General features: G+C 35.8%; 1 protein-coding gene across 1 annotated transcript; it reads left to right on the top strand.

Annotated features, from left to right (window-relative positions):
* Window positions 1-4,491: 4,491 nt before the first annotated feature.
* On the top strand, window positions 4,492-9,929 carry LOC111467864 (cation/calcium exchanger 5). Its single transcript, XM_023112938.1, has 2 exons — window positions 4,492-5,584; window positions 8,587-9,929. The coding sequence occupies exons 1-2, from the start codon at window positions 4,733-4,735 to the stop codon at window positions 9,349-9,351; spliced, it is 1,617 nt and encodes a 538-aa protein (XP_022968706.1). The 5' UTR covers window positions 4,492-4,732; the 3' UTR covers window positions 9,352-9,929.
* The last annotated feature ends 10,112 nt before the right edge of the window (window positions 9,930-20,041 follow it).

Raw genomic sequence — 20,041 nt, 5'->3', positions numbered from 1 at the left:
TAGGCCACCTTGTGTCGATCATATTTTTCAAATTACATTTTTGGTCCGTTTTGTCTTTGAGATTTCAAAATGAACTACTTTGGTCTTTGAGCTTTTAATAATCAATAATCTCTAATCTATAGCCTTTTATATATATATTATACACGTTTTACTCTTTTTCTAGTGCGATGCAACTCTTAGAGCGTAGGTGTCCCTTGAGTTCAATAAGTGTAAGTGCTAACGACTGGATGCAACTTTCAAGTATGTGTTTATTGAGTCCAATAGATGTGAACGCAATTTATTGTTCAAATGGAGGTAGTAGGTGGTTATACTGTGTAGTGATGCATCTTTTGCATATGAATGAGATACATACCGCTCATGAGTGAAAGAAGGAATCTTGGTTGAGTTGAGTCTTTCCTTGAAACACTTATGAATACAAAACAAGGATGATCGTCTGATTGTACCCAATCCTTTCCTTTCTTATCTGGTTGAAAACTCTCTTGAATGGAATGGAATGAGGGCATAGGTTGCCTTTGGAGCTTCTCTTTACGAAAATGTTCCTTTGGTATGTTCTTGATTTCGTTCTTTCATGTGCTTTCTAGAATCATATTCAATGAATTTACTCGTCTGTAAGTGTAAGAAAGATGAATGAGACTTCGAAAGAAAAAGGTCAAGCTTGGCTGTCTCCCTTTAGCCTTTGGATATCAATGTGTTAAAATATCATCACTAGCCCAATAGGGTTAAGCCCAACCATTGTATGAGTGACTATTTATGTAAAGGATTTTAGGAATAAATTTAGGAAAATGATTTAGAGATTTTAGGAATAAATTTAAGAAAATAATTTAGGTATTTTAGAAAAAAATGTTAGAGAAATTTTAGGAATAGATTGAATCAGTACAAACAATAGTTTCCCGTGAGTGTTGGTCTTAATAAAGATAGTTTCTAGTGAGTGTTGGCCTTAATAAAGGGTGTGTTTCTTATATAATGTTGTGTTCACAACGGTATGTATATGTATATGCCCAAATTTGTTTGGACCAAACCTAACACGACTCATCCCAAAATTGTTTAATGACCTAATCCAACTCAACCCAACCTAATTCTCTATATTTGGGTTGTGCATGGATAATGTAAACCAAGAAACATCTAACCAAGAAATCGAAGATGTTAACATTTGATGTTAACATTTGAAAGTATTGAAAGTAAATCGCTGAGGTATTAATATATCAAAGTAAATTAGCAATTGAAAAGCAAAATAGTAATATCAAAGTAAAGTAACACTTTCATAACTGTCTAAATATATGAATAAATCATAATTTTGTAGGCATTATTATGAACGTGAGTTGACAAAAAAAAAAAAAATATACCGAAGTGAGTGTGATTAGTGAGGGGCTTGCTTTAGTTGTAGGTGATCAATGTCACAATCATACTATGAAAAGAGTAGGTTGTGACTCTCAAGTTGTGTGACAAGTAAAACGACAACTCTCAAGTTGTATCCATCCGACTATGCGAAGACCTAAACAAGTGTTATAATGCACCTGGGGAGAATGATGCATCATTCAACACACCATATAGAGTGGGCATCGAAGAGAAGATGAGGCATAAGCAAGATATGTTCCACGAGTAGACACGAGTGTCAAAGATAGGCTTGTTGAAGGGCTTGGTAGTGACCTGGGCCTTAATCTTAAAAGTCAGAAATGCTCACCATATGAAATTTGTTGAATGTCCTATTGTGGTCTCGAGTGTTCGTATGGCCGTTTGCCAAAATGACGTCTAGTCGAGTAGGATTGAAAATGTCTCGAAATGTCTTTAAGAGGGGAGATAGGACATTAGTGCTCCACCACCCCTGGCCCTGTGAGCTACCTTGTGGCACATACATGGTCACAATGAGGGCAAGCGTTGCGAGACGAGTGTCTCGGGCGACTTCCTTTGAAATAGGTCTTTCAAGGACAGTATCGGGCGGCACAAGTGTGTCGGTTTTGCACCCTAGCCCATGTGTCGGAGGTTGGATTTTGCACTCACTACTCAATACGAAGTTCGTAAATGACATGACAAAGGCATGGGAGGGACAATGCCTCGATTTAACTCGGATGAAAAGATGTTTGGGATGCCTCAATGTTATAAACGACGCGTCGGTTCGTTCTCGATGACATGATCGAGTGAGCTGCAATGGTTGATGACACTCCATGACTTGGGATGCATCAAGACATATGGGTCATGTTAATTGGCAACCAAGATGATGTTGGATGTGAATTTGCACACAAGGGACCTTATCCTCGAGTAAGGACAAGGTCAAGCCGAATGACTTGGCCTAATACAGAGAAAAGTCGATTGTATCGTAGATGATTGAACATGCATGCACGAACGACGTGTGTGGCTAAACAAGTTTGGATTTTGCACAAGTGATGTTTGGTTGGGTGAAGACGAATCTCGTCTAAAGTTCGACGAAACCACCAAACTGGGTGAAAAATGAATATGGAGCTTCGATTTTCCTTAATGTTGGTCTTGAGTGTGTCGAATATGGAGAGAGAAGAGATTGAAATGCTATAATCATAAGTTTGAAAGTGATGGGATTGACACAAACTTTGTAATGACACTAACTCATTCCTATTACCCATTATTTTAAATAACTTTAATGAGGAATTAATATAGCAATATTTTCATAAAAGGCATTAAGAAGTGGGATGTAATCCATCAACAAATTTTGTTGCCCTAGAGTGTGAGAAAACGAACGTCGAACGACGAACGAAGAAAGCACGACTGTTGGAGTTTGAACGAACAATCAAGACAAACGAAAAAGAAGAACTAAGGGAAGTGTGAGATTCCACGTCGGTTAAAGAGGATAACGAAGCATTCTTTATAAGTGTGTGGAAACCTTCCCTAGTTGACGTATTTTAAAAACCTCGAGGGGAACCCCAAAAGAAATAGTCTCATATTTGTTAGCGATAGCCGAGGACAACGAGGAGTAATTGGCCCAACCCATTGCCGATCAAAATCATCCAATTGCAATTGTTGACCCGATACTTTGTACACTTAACCCGTACACCATTCAAATTGAATTGGGTTCTAAAAAAAATTCAATCCAACCCGAAATGCTATTTAACCTAATCCAACACAACCCTTGTAATTTTGGTTGGGTTGGATCGAGTTCTCAAGTTTAATGTACACCCCTACTCAAAAATATCTTTCAACTTTCAAAAGTTGTAATAATACTCTTATTTTAAAAAAAGAAGTTTTAAAAATACTCTCACCGTTATTTCTTAAACAAAAAGTATGAACGTTTTTTATCTAAAATTAATAGTAAGAGTATTTTTTTAACTTTTTACCGTAATAGTAATAGTAAAAGTGGAGGGTGATCAATCGCTACAATTGCACTCTGTTAGGACTCGTAATGTGATTGTGCGACGCTTATTCTCACTCTCGAGTAAGACAACCAACTAGAATTTGGGTCACCATTGCGACGTATGTTCAAGCCTACCACCGTCTTATCGAGAAAAAGTTTTAGAAAATCGGGTGAGAGAAAAATTTAGAAAACGTTTGAAAATTGATTTAAAAAAGTAATGTTATAGGCTAGCATGCAAATAAGCACGAACGACAATAGTGTATACCCTAGGTAGAGTAACTAACTTCTATATATTTTCAGTTTAGCTAATGAAACAACTGACAATATTTCATTTTAGTTTTAATATTTTAAATTTTTTATCGACTTAATTCCGAGGAGTATTCATATACTCGAGAACCCAACTAATCTGAACTATCTAACCCAATCCAGTGATTAATTTTTTAAAATCAAATATTTGGATCTGTTCGTAAATTAACATATCTTGAAAATAGGGTTACAATTCAATCGAATTGTATTTTTTATATTATTATGAAGATTAAGAATATTTTACATTTATAACTAATATATTATGACGTTTGAATAATTATATTTAAATTTTATGAAATTTTAATTATTAATGTAATACGTATTATAATAAATAAGTACTATTTTTTTAAAATATTAGAAACATAACAATTTGACTGACATAATCTAATCCAGCTCAACCAACCTGAAATTTCGAGCTGATTCAAAAGATTTTTCCAACCAAACATTTAAATGTTTTTTTTTTTATTTTTAATTTGGGTGTCATCACAATTGGTTTGGAAAAGCGTTCGAGAATCGGAATCCTTTCCTCACTGATGTCGTGTTCTTAGTTTTGATTATGTTTTTCATCGACTTATTTTCTAATAATGTTCATATACTCGAGAACCCAACTAATCTGACCATTTTGAAAATAGGGTTACAATCCAACTGTGTTTATTTATATTATTATGAAGATTAAGAATATTTAACATTTATAACTGATGTAACTCGTGAATAATTATATTTGAATTTTATGAAAATTTAATTATTAATGTAATATGCATACTATTTTTTAAAATATTAAAAACAGAATTTGACGTCATAATTAAATCCAACATTTAAATGTTTTTTTTATTTTTTTTTATTTTTAATTTGGGTGTCATCACAATTGGTTCACTCACTCTTCCAAAAACGCGTTCGAGAATCGGAATCCTTTCCTCACCGACGCCGCGTTCTCAGTTTCGATTCCGTTTTTCAGCGTCAGGAACCCACTAAGCTCTTCAATTGATCCATAATTTCTACCCATCTTTCGAAATGTTCTTCAATCGATCCATTAATTTTACTCTCCCCCAAATTCTGTTTCCCAGATTCAGTCTCCGAGAGATGCTTTGATCTGTTCTTGGTAATGGCATGGCAATTTCCCTCTCCTTTCTCAAATCCTCTGCTCTCTCTCTCACCATTCTCTCTGTTTTCATCTTCTTCCTCCTCTTCACTCCAAATCACTCGCCGGAATCCTCGTCCAGAAGGTCCTTAATCGCTGCCGGCGACTCCAATTCCAATGCATCTTCGATCCCATATTGTTCCTCTCGTGAATCTCACTTCGATGGCCTCGTTAACTACTTGTATTTCCATTTCTGCTCCTTCGATCGAAACCCATTTCTCTCTGTCCCGTTTCTTATTCTCATTCTTCTCCTCTACTTCTACATCCTCATCAAAACCGCTCAGGATCACTTTTCCATTGTCACTTCCAAGCTCGCTTTTCACCTCAATTTGTCTCCGAGTATGGCTGCTGTGACGCTCTTGGCTTTGGGAAATGGCGCTCCTGATGTGTTTGCATCTGTTGCGGCGGTTCGTGGTGGGCATTATCGAACTGGATTCGGTGCAATTCTCTCTGCCGGCACGTTTGTTTCGGCTTTTGTGGTTGGATTTGTGGCCATTTATGCTGCTCCGTTTTCGGTGAATCCGGCACAGTTTGTGAGGGATGTGTTGTTTTATTTGACCGCAGCGTTGTTCTTGTTCTATGTGTATCTTAGTGCAGAGATTTTCCTGTGGCAAGCTGTTGGGTTTGTTGGATTCTATCTGTTCTTTGTTGGGCTGGTGTTTTGGATGGATTTGGGGAATGGGAAAGCTAAGAGTGGGGCTGATATGGGAGTGGCTAGAGAAGCTGAGGGTGAGTTGCCTCAAGACTGTGAGATGGGAGAAGGCTACAGACATGTAGATGAAGGAAAAACCAATTCTGGCTTATGGGAAGCTCTTCGAATGGTATGTTTCTTTGACCAGATTCTAATTTGAGGTGCACTTGTGATTATTTTCTATATTTGAACTTGATTTGATTAATCATGGAACCATCAATTTTGCTATTATGCGTTCTTAGATAGTTTATTGTGTTTTAGTAATTCAAAATGAATCATGGACGGGTTGTTTATGTTGGAAGATGAAAGTTCCACATTGGCTAGTTTAAGAAATGATCATGGGTTTATAATCAAAGAATACTCTCTCCATTGGAATGAGGCCTTTTGGGAAAGCTCAAAGCAAAGCTATGAAAGCTTAGGCTCAAAGTGGACAATATCATACCATTGTGGAGAGTCGTGTTCATCTAACATGGTATCAGAGCCATGCCCTAAACTTAGTCGTGCCAATAGATTGGTAAATCCTCAAATGTCGAACAAAGGACTCCAAAAGAAAAAGGAGTCGAGCCTCGATTAAGGGGAGGTGTTGGATGATGAAAGTCCCACATCGGCTAATTTAGGAAATGATCATGAGTTTATAATCAAAGAATACTCTCTCTATTGGAGTGAGGCCTTTTAGAGAAGCCAAAAGCAAACCCATGAGAGCTTATGCTTAAAGTGGACAATATCATACCATTGTAGAGAGTCGTATTCATCTAACAGTTTGAAGACTTCTTTTCTATCTCTTTCATAGAACTTGTTAGGTGGTTAATATGTTTAGTATTAGATTGATTAGTCAAATTTTTGTAATACTTTAAAAAAATTATGTGGGAGGAGGTTTGAGTTCAGTTCTATTTAAGTTCATGCATAGAACGGATTACATTGTTTGTTTATTGGTTGTGATAGAACATAGAAGGAGGTTTGGGATCGGTGTGCTTTGATGTCTCGATTTAAGTTCATTCGTAGAGCTGATTACATGGTCAATCTTTTTAAAGATTTTCATTGATTATGGGACTTGGGAGGAGGTTCAAATGATCTGGTTATCTAAACAACTCTATTTAAGTTCATTCATGTTACTCGACATGGAAAGTTTGTTTAAATATTTTGATTGATCGTCGGGGGGTCAAGATTAGTCAAATTATTAGTGCACTTTGATGCCTCGATCTAAGTTCATTCGTAAAAATGATTACATAGTCGATCTTTTTAAAGATTTTCATTGATTATGGAACTAGGGAGGAGGCTCAGATGATCTGGTTATCTGAACAACTCTATTTAAGTTCATTCATGGAACTAGTTACATGGAAAATTTGTTTAAAGAATTTGATTGATCGTGGGAGGCCATGATTAGTCAAATTATTAGTGCGCTTTGATGCCTCGATCTAAGTTCATTCATAGAGCTGATTACATGGTCAATCTTTTTAAAGATTTTCATTGATTATGGGACTTGGGAGGAGGTTCAGATGATCTGGTTATTTGAACAACTCTATTTAAGTTCATTCATGTTACTCGTTACATGGAAAGTTTGTTTAAAGGTTTTGATTGATCGTGGGAGGCGAAGATTAGTCAAATTATTAGTGCACTTTCACGCCTCTATTTAAGTTCATACTTCTAAATCTAAGGGAGGTGGATTCTTCTTGTCACAATCCCAAAATAGTAAGTCAAAAGCTTTAGAAAAAGAATCTTCATGAACATCAACCTCCATACCGAAATCAACTGGTTGATCGACTGATTCCACACTACTCAAACTTACCTCGGAATCAACCTCAAAGACGCCACCATGAGGTGTAGGGTCCTTTGTCGAGTGAATAAATTCTCTTGTTAAATCTAAATCCGGAGCCAACGGAGTAAAGACAAGATGATTGATGAGGGATAAGATAAGTGAAGGGGCATTATGGTTGAAGTATGCTAAAAGCCATGTACATCTTTCTTCATTTGAATGAGAGTTCAAAGAATTTTCGTTAAAACATGGATGGAAAGAAGAAAAGGCCTCCTTTCTTACAAGAATAAGACAAATGATAGGCTTATATGTAACCATTCTTCCCCATTAACACTTACAAATAAGGGTTTATTGGCAATACCATCACTGCGTTCGATCTTACTACAAAGTCCCAAAGGAACCCTCAAAGGAAAATACTTATCTTAGAAGAAGACACTAATGATGAATAACTGGATGAAAGCTAAAAGAGAGATTCAAAGAAGAAACCGAAGTAAAGGATTTGGTTGAAGGCTAGGTAAAGAAGGGAAGGGATGGAGACGCAGGCGAGAGCAGAGAGGCTTTTGTAATGTTTTTTTTCATAATTGTCAATAGTTGAGGCATGATCTTAGTCGTACATGATTAGGTTGTACCTAGATTCCCTAGAGTTTGAAAAGATTCTCAATAGTCGGAGGCTCTTTACTATAATTTTTCTCATTCTGATTCTTTGTGTTGTTCTCCCATTGGTTGAGACTTGTATTATTTTTTGTGCCCGCTCTTCGATTATGTGATATCGATGAAGGTTTATCAATTAACCCGTATGTTTTTAATTTGTTAGAAAAGGATATTGTAGACTGCTAAAATGAAACTGCAGGTTGATTCAAAATGAAAATTTGATCCGAAATCCGTTGTAAAAGAGACCTAAAAGTTATCTTCTGGTGCAAACTTCATGAATTGTCTTCGAGTATCGCTCCACGTTGTCATTTTCTTTTTGTTCTCTTACATTTGAAATGTTATTGATACTAAAAACCAATACAAATAGAAATTTATTGCTTTAAATTAAATTTTGTTGCTTCATAAGATGGCTCGAAGGTCGGGAGATATATTGGATTCTATCGATTTGATCGAGACGTTTTCTGATGTTTGTTGCAACAAACTACCTTGCGGTTAGTTTTGGTAGTTATATTGTTGGTTGGTGCTTGGTTCTTGATTTTCTTTGGAATGTTTGAAGTGGTGAAGGTGTTACTTATAGCTTCAACGTTCGGTTCTTTATTTTCTTCGTTCTTCAAATGCTTATCGATCGGCTTGGCCGATCCCTTTCGGGTGGTATTTGCTGTTTTTTTTATATGAACGAGAAGTTTCCGTGACTACTAATATTTCTCGTCTTTTCGTTAAATGTTTAGATCCCGAAAGCATGGGAGGCTCCGGTCGTGTTTCTTCTGAAGCTCACCATTCCCCAACCCGCACCTTCTGAATGGAGCAGATTCTTTACCTCAGCCAATATTTCTCTGTGTCCCATTGCTCTTCTGTATGCCTGTAACTCATTCATGTCTTTTAACCATCCCATTGCTTTCCTCTTACCGAATACGCATTTACCTCTTTGGTTCGTAGTACTCTTAGCAAGCTCCTCTCTCGCAATTCTGCACTTCGTCACAGAAACCGAGCCCCCGAAAACTGAGAAAGTCCCTGTTGTGCTTGCAGCATTTGTTATGAGTGTATTTTGGATTTCGACCACCGCTGGTGAACTTCTGAACTGTCTTGCAGCTCTTGGAGTGCTTCTCAAACTCCCAGCAGCTCTACTTGGGCTTACTGTGCTTGCCTGGGGAAACTCGGTTGGGGATCTTGTGGCTGATGTTGCTCTTGCAAAAGCAGGCCAGCCTTTGCTGGCTATGGCTGGATGCTTTGCAGGACCGATGTTTAACATGCTTGTCGGGCTCGGAACAGCATTGGTTATACAAACAGCTAACAATTATCCAGAGGCCTATCAGCTTCAATTCCATATCGGAATAGTGATTGCGTTCGTATTCCTACTTTTCAGCTTGATGGGTTCCCTGCTTGTAGTTATTTGGTGCAGATTTCGGGTGCCCCGGTTTTGGGGATTCTGCCTTGTTGTGCTCTACATTGTTTTCATGGCTACCAGTTTACTGATGGCCGAGTATTCTCCGTGATTAAATATCCTTCTAGACTGAACCACAAGACCAAGAAACTCCATATATGCCAATGAAGCAGCGTTCGGGCAGCGACCGAGAATGGTAGAGTAGGTGGGTTAACCGTGTAGCCTAGGCATGAAGCGTCGTATTTGCTCTTAGCTCAACAGCCTCAAGCCACTTCTAGCAAGCAAATGTAAATATTTCAATTCCTACCGAGTTTCATTAACATATAGCAAAACAAGACTGGTGTTCTGCCAGTGGCCTCTGGTTGGTATGGTTAACCGAAGGGATGTTCGTAAATTTGGTTACTCGAACGGGCGTTTTATTTAGGGTCCATTTGTTGTTTACTTCCTATAAATGTACCAAAGTTTTGATATCATGAGTTGAAGGGAAGGCACCCCAAGCATCTGTTTAAGCTTAGAAGCTGGTTGCTATCTCACAAAGATGATGTTAAACTTGGGAGATTGGTATTATGATCAAACGTTGTGAGTGGCTAAAGCAAAGGATGGGAATTAACCAAAGTAGACTGATGATACTAAAGCCTTGTTTTGTAGTTCTCTCATTTCAATGCAAAATTTTGACCTTTCAATTGATTCTATGACACACCTCAAACTCGGAAGCATCATGATGCATTTCAAAAGTTCGTAATCTTCATATTTTATGACCATAATAAGTTACACTGTAGTTCTAGTTTTTAATTATCATCATAAATTTGTAATAATCTAAGAATAAATGAAGCTTGATTCTTTTAATGTAACATTAATATTGTATGATTGAGATATCTTGATTCATAGCAAACGAGATTTTAAAGGCATTTAAGTGAGTTTGTGGTATAAACCAAGATATAGAGAAATAGGACGAAACTACCTTCAATGGCACGTGTATAACATTTCATGGTTCTTATGAACACCAAGTGGCATTATACAAGATGCTTATTGATATGATGGTATGTTTATGACTCGGGTTAGGGTTTACATGCTAATTTATGCTTTGGTTGTTAGGATCGCTCGATAACGCACACACTCGATCTAGATGAACACAAAGAATATGATAGAGAAATAGAGAAAATGCAAGGAGAATATTAACTAAAGGTTTGTATTGATGACTTAAAAGTACATTTTCAAAGAGAATACAAAAAAGGTATTTACATTTTCAAGGAGAATATTAACCGGATATAGTATTTTACTATACATAGGTATTTACTATTTATGACGATGTACATTATATATCATTTATAATATATAGTTTTACCATGTATAACCGTTAACTAAGCCATAAATAAACATCAAACTCTCAAGTATTAAGAAATTCTTAGAGTTAGAACTCAAAAACTTATGAACCTATAATGACACGCTTTGAGAATAAGGACCCTGCCAAGAATGCATAACTCATGCCCTAAGCTTACAAGGATATTAAGACAACTAGGTACCACTCAATCCTCATGTGTTAAAGGCCTCCCAATAAATGGTGCAACGTGATCCCACAACTCACACTATGTCACAGGAAACCCATGAAACGTTGGGGTAGTTATTCAAACTATTTCATAAAAAACACATGAAACCCTAAACATATATGTGCAGACTGTATCACAGGAAATGCATGAAATCATAGATGCAAGTATCATCGCTCTAGCGCAGACTATATTGGAGGGAACACATAAAGTCCTGTATGTAGGTATTTAGACTATGTTACAGGAAATGTCTAAAAGGCCTGAGTATAGGCATGCAAATTGTCACCGGGAAAGCATGAAACCCAGGGTGTAAGTATCATGACTAAGACTATGTTGTAAGGGACCCATGAAACCTTGGACATAAGTTAGGATTGAGTTGTTCGTCGATTATAGGACCAAAGTCCTTAAGATACTGTATGTAGGTATTTAGACTATGTTACAGGAAATGTCTAAAAGGCCCGAGTATAGGCATGCAAACTGTCACCGGAAAAGCATGAAACCCAGGGTATAAGTATCATGACTAAGACTATGTTGTGGACATAGGTTAGGATTGAGTTGTTCGTCGATTATAGGACCAAAGTCCTTAAGATACTGTATGTAGGTATTTAGGCTATGACTATGTTACAGAAAATGTCTAAAAGGCTTGAGTATAGGCATGCAAACTGTCACCGGGAAAGCATGAAACCCAGGGTATAAGTATCATGACTAAGACTATGTTGTAAGGGACCCATGAAACCTTGGACATAGGTTAGGATTGAGTTGTTCGTCGATTATAGGACCAAAGTCCTTAAGATAGAACTTAGAACTTAAAAACTCAAAACCCTAGACCAAGATCATGGGGATAGAAACATATTATGCACTCAAAGCTCGTGACAAGAACTTAAAGACTAAGGTTCTTAGGATAAGAACCAAGATATGTATCATGGTCAAGAAAATATTGCAGTACCTTAGCATTCACTAGAGACATGATTAAAAACGTACAAGTAGGCTACTTACTCATTCAGATATTAACGTATTTTCATTCGGGTAACTAATAATTGAAAATTAAGATTTTTGTACCGTGTCAAAATAAGGAATCGTGTAGTATACGTTTGGAATAGATTTCATTATTTTAATTACTAAGTGAAAGAAGGGAGAGGAGCTGTTTTCGAGTCGGTTTTGATTTTCTTCCTCTAATCAACTCAACTTGTAGATAAATAAAAGTTTTATCGATGGAGTTGGTTCATAGGTTCTTTCACGAATCAACATCGACTATAACCCCTAGTTTTGAACCTACGACCAATCGGTTAATAACCAACCGCTCTACCACTAAGCTATTGAGGAACAACAGTAAATTAGGTTTCAGACAATTCAATTCCCGTTCTCAACCCATGACCAATATGAGATCGAGGTTTCCTTCACTCCCGAAACTTTTTCGTAGTGGCTCCGTTCCATGCCTCATTTCATAGAAAATCTCAAAGTGGCTCTATTTCATTACCATTGAAAAAATAAACTATCTCGGTAAGTTGAAGTTTTAAATTTTCTTTTTTTTGTAAAAATTCATCATTTTTGTGGCATTCGTTTCGGTTTGGGTTAGAAAATAAATACCAAAATTATTTACGTGTTCTACTAAACTTTCGTCACGATCCCGATAAAAAAGAGGTCGAAAATCGATCAAATTGGCCAAAAAGTTAATGCTGGTACAGGAAAAAAGTTTTACAGTAATACAAACAGTAAAAAATGTAAAGTTAGTTACAGTCATATTTCAAATTACAAATTACAATAATACCACAAAGTCGAATTGTCTCAACACTGATTCAGATTTCAAATTACCTTTTTGTCCCTAAGCAAAATTAAATATTTAAAAGATAATTAGGCAAAAAAACATATTATCGGGCATGTCTCTTTGTTTCCTTTCTAAACATTAATCTTTTCAAAAAAAAATATCGGTCTGATTTTCTCTTTTCTTCTTGTAGGCGGATACAATCCCGATACAATCCTCTGAATGTTTGATTAATCTACCACATCTAAATGGTGTGAAAGTTGTCTTATTTATAATCAAATAAATTAAAAGGATATATGGAAATAGTAATAAATGGAAATAACAATAAATAGAAAGATACTTATGATAATAAGGCAAATATTAGATATTTGCCTTATAATAAAATATCAAATATAATATATATGGTAAACTATAATTTATTACTAAATATTCTTAACACCCCACCGCAAGCTAAGCGTCGGATTTAAACGAACGTGAATCTTGAATCTGAAAAATTCAAAGAGGTTGAGAAACACTTTTCATGAAGATGCTAACAACCCGGTTCTTGGCCATCAAAAATTGCAGAGGGATCGCCGCTCAGTGGCGATGCTGCCTTGGCTTCAGCGAGAATATGTCTAACCCATGAAGAGGGATTGTCGCTTAGCGATGATGCTGCCTTGGCTCTTGGTGAGAATATTTCTAACCCCAAGAAATAGAAAGGAGAAACTTAGAGCAAGGGACAAAGACAATGTTGAAGCCGGAAAAGTCGCCACATTGGGCGAAGGAGCCAATTTTGGTGAGAAGGGCAGTCGGAAGAGTCGCCTCATCGGGTGAAGAAGCCAATTTTGGCAGGAAGGGCGGCGACAACTTAGTTGGCGAATAGGCCAGTGCGGCACCCAATTTCCGAAGGTAAATCTCTGCAAAAGGTTGATAGGTTTAGGTTAGGGTTTATGTGAAGGATGAAAGTTGATTGGGAAGAAAATGAGAGAGACTATATTGGCCAAAAGGAAAATCGATTTGATTGGAAAAGATGAGGTTGTATGACCAAAGGAAAAAACGATTTGATTGGAAAGGGAAAACATTAATATTTTTTGAAAAGATTAATGTTTAGAAAGGAAACAAATATTTGCATGACATTGGTAGAACTATTCTTAAATTATCTGAAAATTAGAAAACTATAAATTGTGATATAACATGTCTCAATTTTGATTGTTGATGAAGATTTAATGATACTGATTTTTTATCGATCCAATTTTGTGTACATATCAAAGAACTCCTAAAATAATTAAGAATCCTACCACTCGTATTAAATGCAGATTCAGAAGCTACAGTCGACACTGGAACGACCAAAACATCTTGGGCAATTTTTTTTTATAAAACTCTGTATTTAAACTCATTTGCTTTCCACCGTACCAAAACATTAAAATTATCACCAAGTTCTTCACTGAGGTCAGATATATATCGGTCCACGTCATTCTTTAACTCTAGTGAATTTTTTTTTCTCTTCTTAGTTTGTATCTTAATAATATTTATATTGAACCACTTAAATTCACTTCATTAGTTGTGTCCATATTCATAGAATTAGAAGTGAGTCTTGGTTCAGATTGGTGATGATCTTGAGCATTATCATAAAACAGGTAGTAATCATACAAGTGAATTAAATAATTTTTTATGTCATCCACCATCGTCATATATATTCGAAAAGCAAAATGACATGTAATCTAATTTGTAACGATGATACAAGCTGCAGTAGAGCAGACCCATACGGGAGGAAAGAGGAATTGTCTGCAAAAGAAGTAGTCAATTGTCGACGCCTACGCAGGCCATTGCTTTGACCTTTCTCAGCATCTTTTTTTGTTTTACGCCCCGTAATTCTTCCTGAGCCAGGGGCTGGCCTGCCTGCGGTAGTGGGAATTCTCCCGTTCCCTGGTCAAACACTATCAAAGATCAAGACTCCTTTTGGTATTGGATTCGCTCTTCTGTTAGCATGAACATGAATTTTAGTTAGGCTATGTAAAGGGACCAGCTTCCCAGCACGAACGTCTTCTCTTTCTCTCTTGCCGATTCCGACTCCTGGCCGACTAAAACAAAAATGGATCCTTTTGAACGAAGCACTTTCGAGTGTGCGCTTTTGTGCTAGCGCGCTTTACTAAAAAGACTCTATTGCTCCTTGGCACCTTATTTGTTTAGCAAAGTATAGTGTAATCAGTCATTATAACAAGAATTTTTTTCGGCATCTACAAAGAAAGCATGGCCGATGGGACTAGACTTCAAAGATGAAGATAATACCTTAGCCCGGAGTCGAGGGGAGGTCCTTTATGAGAATCGAGTATCACTACTATGAATATCAACTTATTAGTTTTTTAACTCATATTACTTAAAATAGAGTTCACTTAAATTAAAATGTCTTGAATACCCACAAAGTTCATGGAAATAACAATTAGAAGTCGGATAAAAAAAAACCATTTATAGTATCATAGGAGTCTTCAAAAACTTTACAAATACTGGAATGTTTTTCCAAACATCAATGGTTGGTAGCCCTATTCTTTTATTTCCATGATCCTTTCTTTGTAGTACTCAACATAATCTAATTCTTACATCATGTAGTATTTGAAAACTTTTTCAAATTTCAAGGGCCCGTCTCAGTCCCAGTGTGGCTGATCATCCGAAAAGACCAGCTAAGCATCATTGGCTTGGTCAGCCTTTACCTGACCAACGACCTAATACTACGCAGGCTCATCAAACAGCGCTTTTTAGCTTGATTCAGGATTTGGCCCGAACTGTTCGGCAGATTCCCACGCGTTACGCACCCGTTCGCCACTTTGTTCTCAACTGTTCCCACCCCTTTTGAAAGGCGAGACAAGCTACGGATCAAGGATCAAATAAGTGGAATTTCATCGAGCTGTCCCATCCAAACAAACAAGTGTTTTACATTTGTCTTTTTCTTGTTCAACACAATCCTTAAATATTGTCAAATCTATTTAGGATGATCTAACATACCTCAACAACATTGCGAACATTAGAAATGGAATCATGCCTTTCTTTAAGCTCTTAATTCACAATCAAGTTAATTATGTGAGCAGAATACCTCATGTGTAATATTTTTCCATCTAATACAAGTGAATTCCAACTTTTAAGCCTTCGGTTGATATAAGAAATAGCTATATCATTGAAACTTGCATTATCAACTGTGATAGAGATCACTTTATTGATCCCGATTCCAATAAACAACTCTAATAATCTTGCCAATAGTCTCTTCCTTGTGGTTAGCCATTTGAAAAAAATCGATAATTCTTTTATGTAAATTACATTCAAAATCAATAAAGTATGTATTGATTACTAAGTAGTTTCTGTTGACACATACTGCCCGACATGCTCTTTGACTAAATAATGAAGTGACAATATTACTACTACCCTTTCCATCTACTGAACGTTGAAAACTTAGGGCGGTTTGTTCTTCATCTTCTACTCGGTACTTTCTACGCTGATTTTGCATAGGAATTAGTAAAAAAAAAACAGTTTTTATAACAATAGTTGCAATTTCACTTCTTATTATTGTTTTCTAATCTTGTAAAATGATCCTACATTGTTAATTTACTAGGTTTCTTATGCTAATGATGACTTCGATGCCTTATAATTACTAGGGCTAGAGCTATAATAAGGAGTTTCACATCCACTCGTTTTTGTTGGCCGGCAGAATTTTGTTATTTTCTGTATAATACTGCAGTGCAAATTACCCACATAACTTCTCAGGATTAACTCCATCTTTCACAATTTGTTGAACAGGAAAATTCAATTGTCTTAGTTCGTTTAATGTTAATTTAACATCAATTGAAATAAAACTAATATTATTCCAACATTCCACCCAGAAAAATAAAGATAAAATAATTTTTTTTAGATAATTAACCTACAAAATATTTTAAGATAAGAAGTCTCTCATATATTATTTGATATAACTTATTATAAAAAGGAATTAGCCACATTTGTAAGGAACCTACGTTCAAAAAAAAATGCCACATGACCACTCCTCCCAAAAAAATACTACATAACCAACTCTCCTGTCAAAAGAAATGACATATAACTAACTGTTTGTCCTAAAAAAATGGCACATAAAAAATGATCTGTACTAAAAATGACACATAACAAATGATCTGTCCTAAAAAATGGCACATAATAAACCATATGTCTTAAAAAATGGCACATAAATATGTCTTAAAAAATGGCACATAACAAACGATCTGTCTAAAAAATGGCACATAACAAATTATCTGTCCTAAAAAATGGCACATAACAAATGATCTGTCCTAAAAAATGGCACATAACAAATGATCTGTCCTAAAAAAAATGGCACATAACAAATGATCTGTCCTAAAAAATGACACATAACAAACAATATGTTCTAAAAAAATGGCACATAACAAACGATCTGTTCTAAAAAAATGGCACATAACAAAAGATCTGTCCTAAAAAATGACACATAACAAACGATCTGTCTTAAAAATGGCACATAACAAATGATCTGTCATAAAAAATGACACATAACAAACGATCTGTCCTAAAAAATGGCACATAACAAATGATCTGTCATAAAAAATGACATATAACAAATGATCTATCCTAAAAAAGGCACATAACAAACAATATGTCTTAAAAAATAACACATAACAAACTATCTATCCTACAAAAAAAGGCACATAACAAATGATCTGTCCTAAAAAATGACATATAACAAATGATCTATCCTAAAAAATGGCACATAACAAACAATATGTCTTAAAAAATGGCACATAACAAACTATCTGTTCTAAAAAAAATGGCACATAACAAATGATCTGTCATAAAAAATGACACATAACAAACGATTTCTCCTAAAAAATGGGACATAACAAATGATTTGTCATAAAAAATGACACATAACAAATGATCTGTCCTAAAAAATAGCACATAACAAACAATATGTCTTAAAAAATGGCACATAACAAACAATGTCTTAAAAAATGGCATATAACAAACAGATCTGTCCTAAAAAAATGGCACATAACAAATGATATGTCTTAAAAAATGACGCATAACAAATAATTTGTCCTAAAAAATGGCACATAACAAACAATATGTCTTAAAAAATGGCACATAACAAACAATGTCTTAAAAAATGGCACATAACAAACGATCTGTCCTAAAAAAAATGGCACATAACAAATGATCTGTCCCAAAAAAAATGACACATAATAAATGATCTGTCCTAAAAAATGGCACATAACAAGCAATATGTCTTAAAAAATGGCACATAACAAACTCTCTGTCCTAAAAAAATGGCACATAACAAAGTCTCTGTCCTAAAAAAAATGGCACATAATAAATGATCTGTCCTAAAAAAATGACACATAACAAATGATCTGTCCTAAAAAATGGCACAAACAAACAATATGTCTTAAAAATTTGGCACATATCAAACGTCCTAAAAAAATGGCACATCATGGTTTGTCCAAACAAGTGCCACCTAGCCACATACAATGGAGGTTAGACAGTCAAGGGGCTTTATAATTTATAAAAAAAAAAAATCATCAGGCCACAAATAATGGAGTGGAGATATGGTGGGAGATTGACCACAACATAAACACATCCAAACACACTCCAAAAAAATGTCACATAACTAACCATACGTCCAAAAAAAAATGGCACATTAGCAACTCTATGTCCAAAAAAATATCACCTATCTAGCCACAAATAATTGAGGTTAGAGATGTCGTTATAATTTATAAAAGAGAGATGGAGAGGAGGGGGGAGTTGAGACCACAACATTGTGACCGTCGCGGAGACGAGAGTTAGACGGTGAGAGGTTGAGAGGGAGAGAATGAGAAAGAGACAAAGAAGGTCAGAGAGGTCGAGTCTGAGAGACAAAGTCTCGGACTCAAGGTCAAACGGCGGATGTCAGACGCTGTCAGAGAGAGATAGTACAGCGAACACTAGACGTATACAGTGGCAGATGCCAGACATGTATAGTGTTGCAAGACACAACGAGAGATAGTTTGACGTTGGTAGGACGTGGGCTAAAGGCTTGAGCTTCGGCCCGTTCAATAGTTTGGTTGGGGCCATTGGACTTTTTTTTTAAAAAAAATGTTTACGGTTGGGTCGGGTTGACCCAATCAATTTCTTTTGGAACCTAAACCGAATCAAGTTCAAGAAAATGAACCCAATCGTCATACATAAGACAAGTCTTCCGACCGAGTCGATAATAAGGCCACTTACTTGAGTTGGCCTAGGCCGAATCTACTACAACTTCTTAATGCTAGCTTAACGCTGCTCTCTAAAATTTAATTATGTCTAAGTAGTCCAACAACCCTAAATTATAATTCTAATATGGTAGTTGATTGACCAGATTATTCTTAATAATTTAAATTAGCTAATTCTAATTTTGCATAAAATAATGTAAATTACTCCTAATAATCCTAATAATTTAAAAGTAGTCATACTAACTTTAAACGCTTCCACAAAGTTAAAATTAGGGGAAAGGGTCTAAGTGTATCAAACCCAAGTAGGATTAGCCAAAATGTCGATCTTGAGCCATCAGAAAGTATATTCTCCAACTGGCTTCAAACCGTTCAAGTGAGATGATAAAATGAAATGAGGGACATGGAGACCAACTCCCCTCTTCGATAATATTAAATTTTAAATAAAATACTAAAAAAATTATTAAAAAATAAATAATTACGAGGTTTTATGGCATAAATCCTAACAATCTCCCACTTGCACTAAAGCTAGCGAGACATGTGTCCTAGAGCATACTCTATACCCTACACGTTCTCTCACTTACCCTAGAGAAGATGAGACATGTCTTGTAATTCTAGACATTTTAGGTGACTCTCGAACACTTTAGCTTGGAGAGTCTTTTTATATAATCAAAATGATTGTCCTTAAAAAGTCATATTGGTCACTACCTCTCGAGATCATACCCTAAACATTGATGTATATGCAGAAATGATATAGAGAATAAAAATAATATAATATCAACCACTTGACGCTCATTCGATGCATCTACTATGGTTATTTCATATCCTCATTTTTCTTTTCGTATTATTTTGCTTGACGCTCATTATAAACATTATTATTACTCTTACTCCCGTCGGGATAAATCTGACCCCTTTCTCTGTTCGCGCTTACGTATATGGGATATTTTAAAGAGTGAACATCTTTCTTAGCTGTAGAGTCCGGGGAAAGAATAAGAAAGGTGATTTCACTATATTTCTGACCAGGAACTGGCCCTATCACAAGAATATTTTTTAGTAGGACGATAGTGAATAGACAGATTGCCCATCTTTTCTTTAATCTCGGGAGAAATACGATCAGGAGCTAATTCAAACCTTTCGGTAAAATAAGTCTGGCACCTTAAACATCTCTAATTAAAATATTATAAGATAAACTTAAATAAATTGTTTTTACAAAAAAAAATGTCATGTCCTTTCTAAACATTAATCTTTTCAAAAAAAAAAACATGTCTGATTTTATCTTAGAAAATT

Source organism: Cucurbita maxima, unplaced genomic scaffold (genome assembly GCF_002738345.1).
Source record: "Cucurbita maxima cultivar Rimu unplaced genomic scaffold, Cmax_1.0 Cma_Scf00035, whole genome shotgun sequence".
Lineage (NCBI taxonomy): Eukaryota > Viridiplantae > Streptophyta > Magnoliopsida > Cucurbitales > Cucurbitaceae > Cucurbita > Cucurbita maxima.
This window is presented reverse-complemented; position numbering and strand designations above follow the sequence as displayed.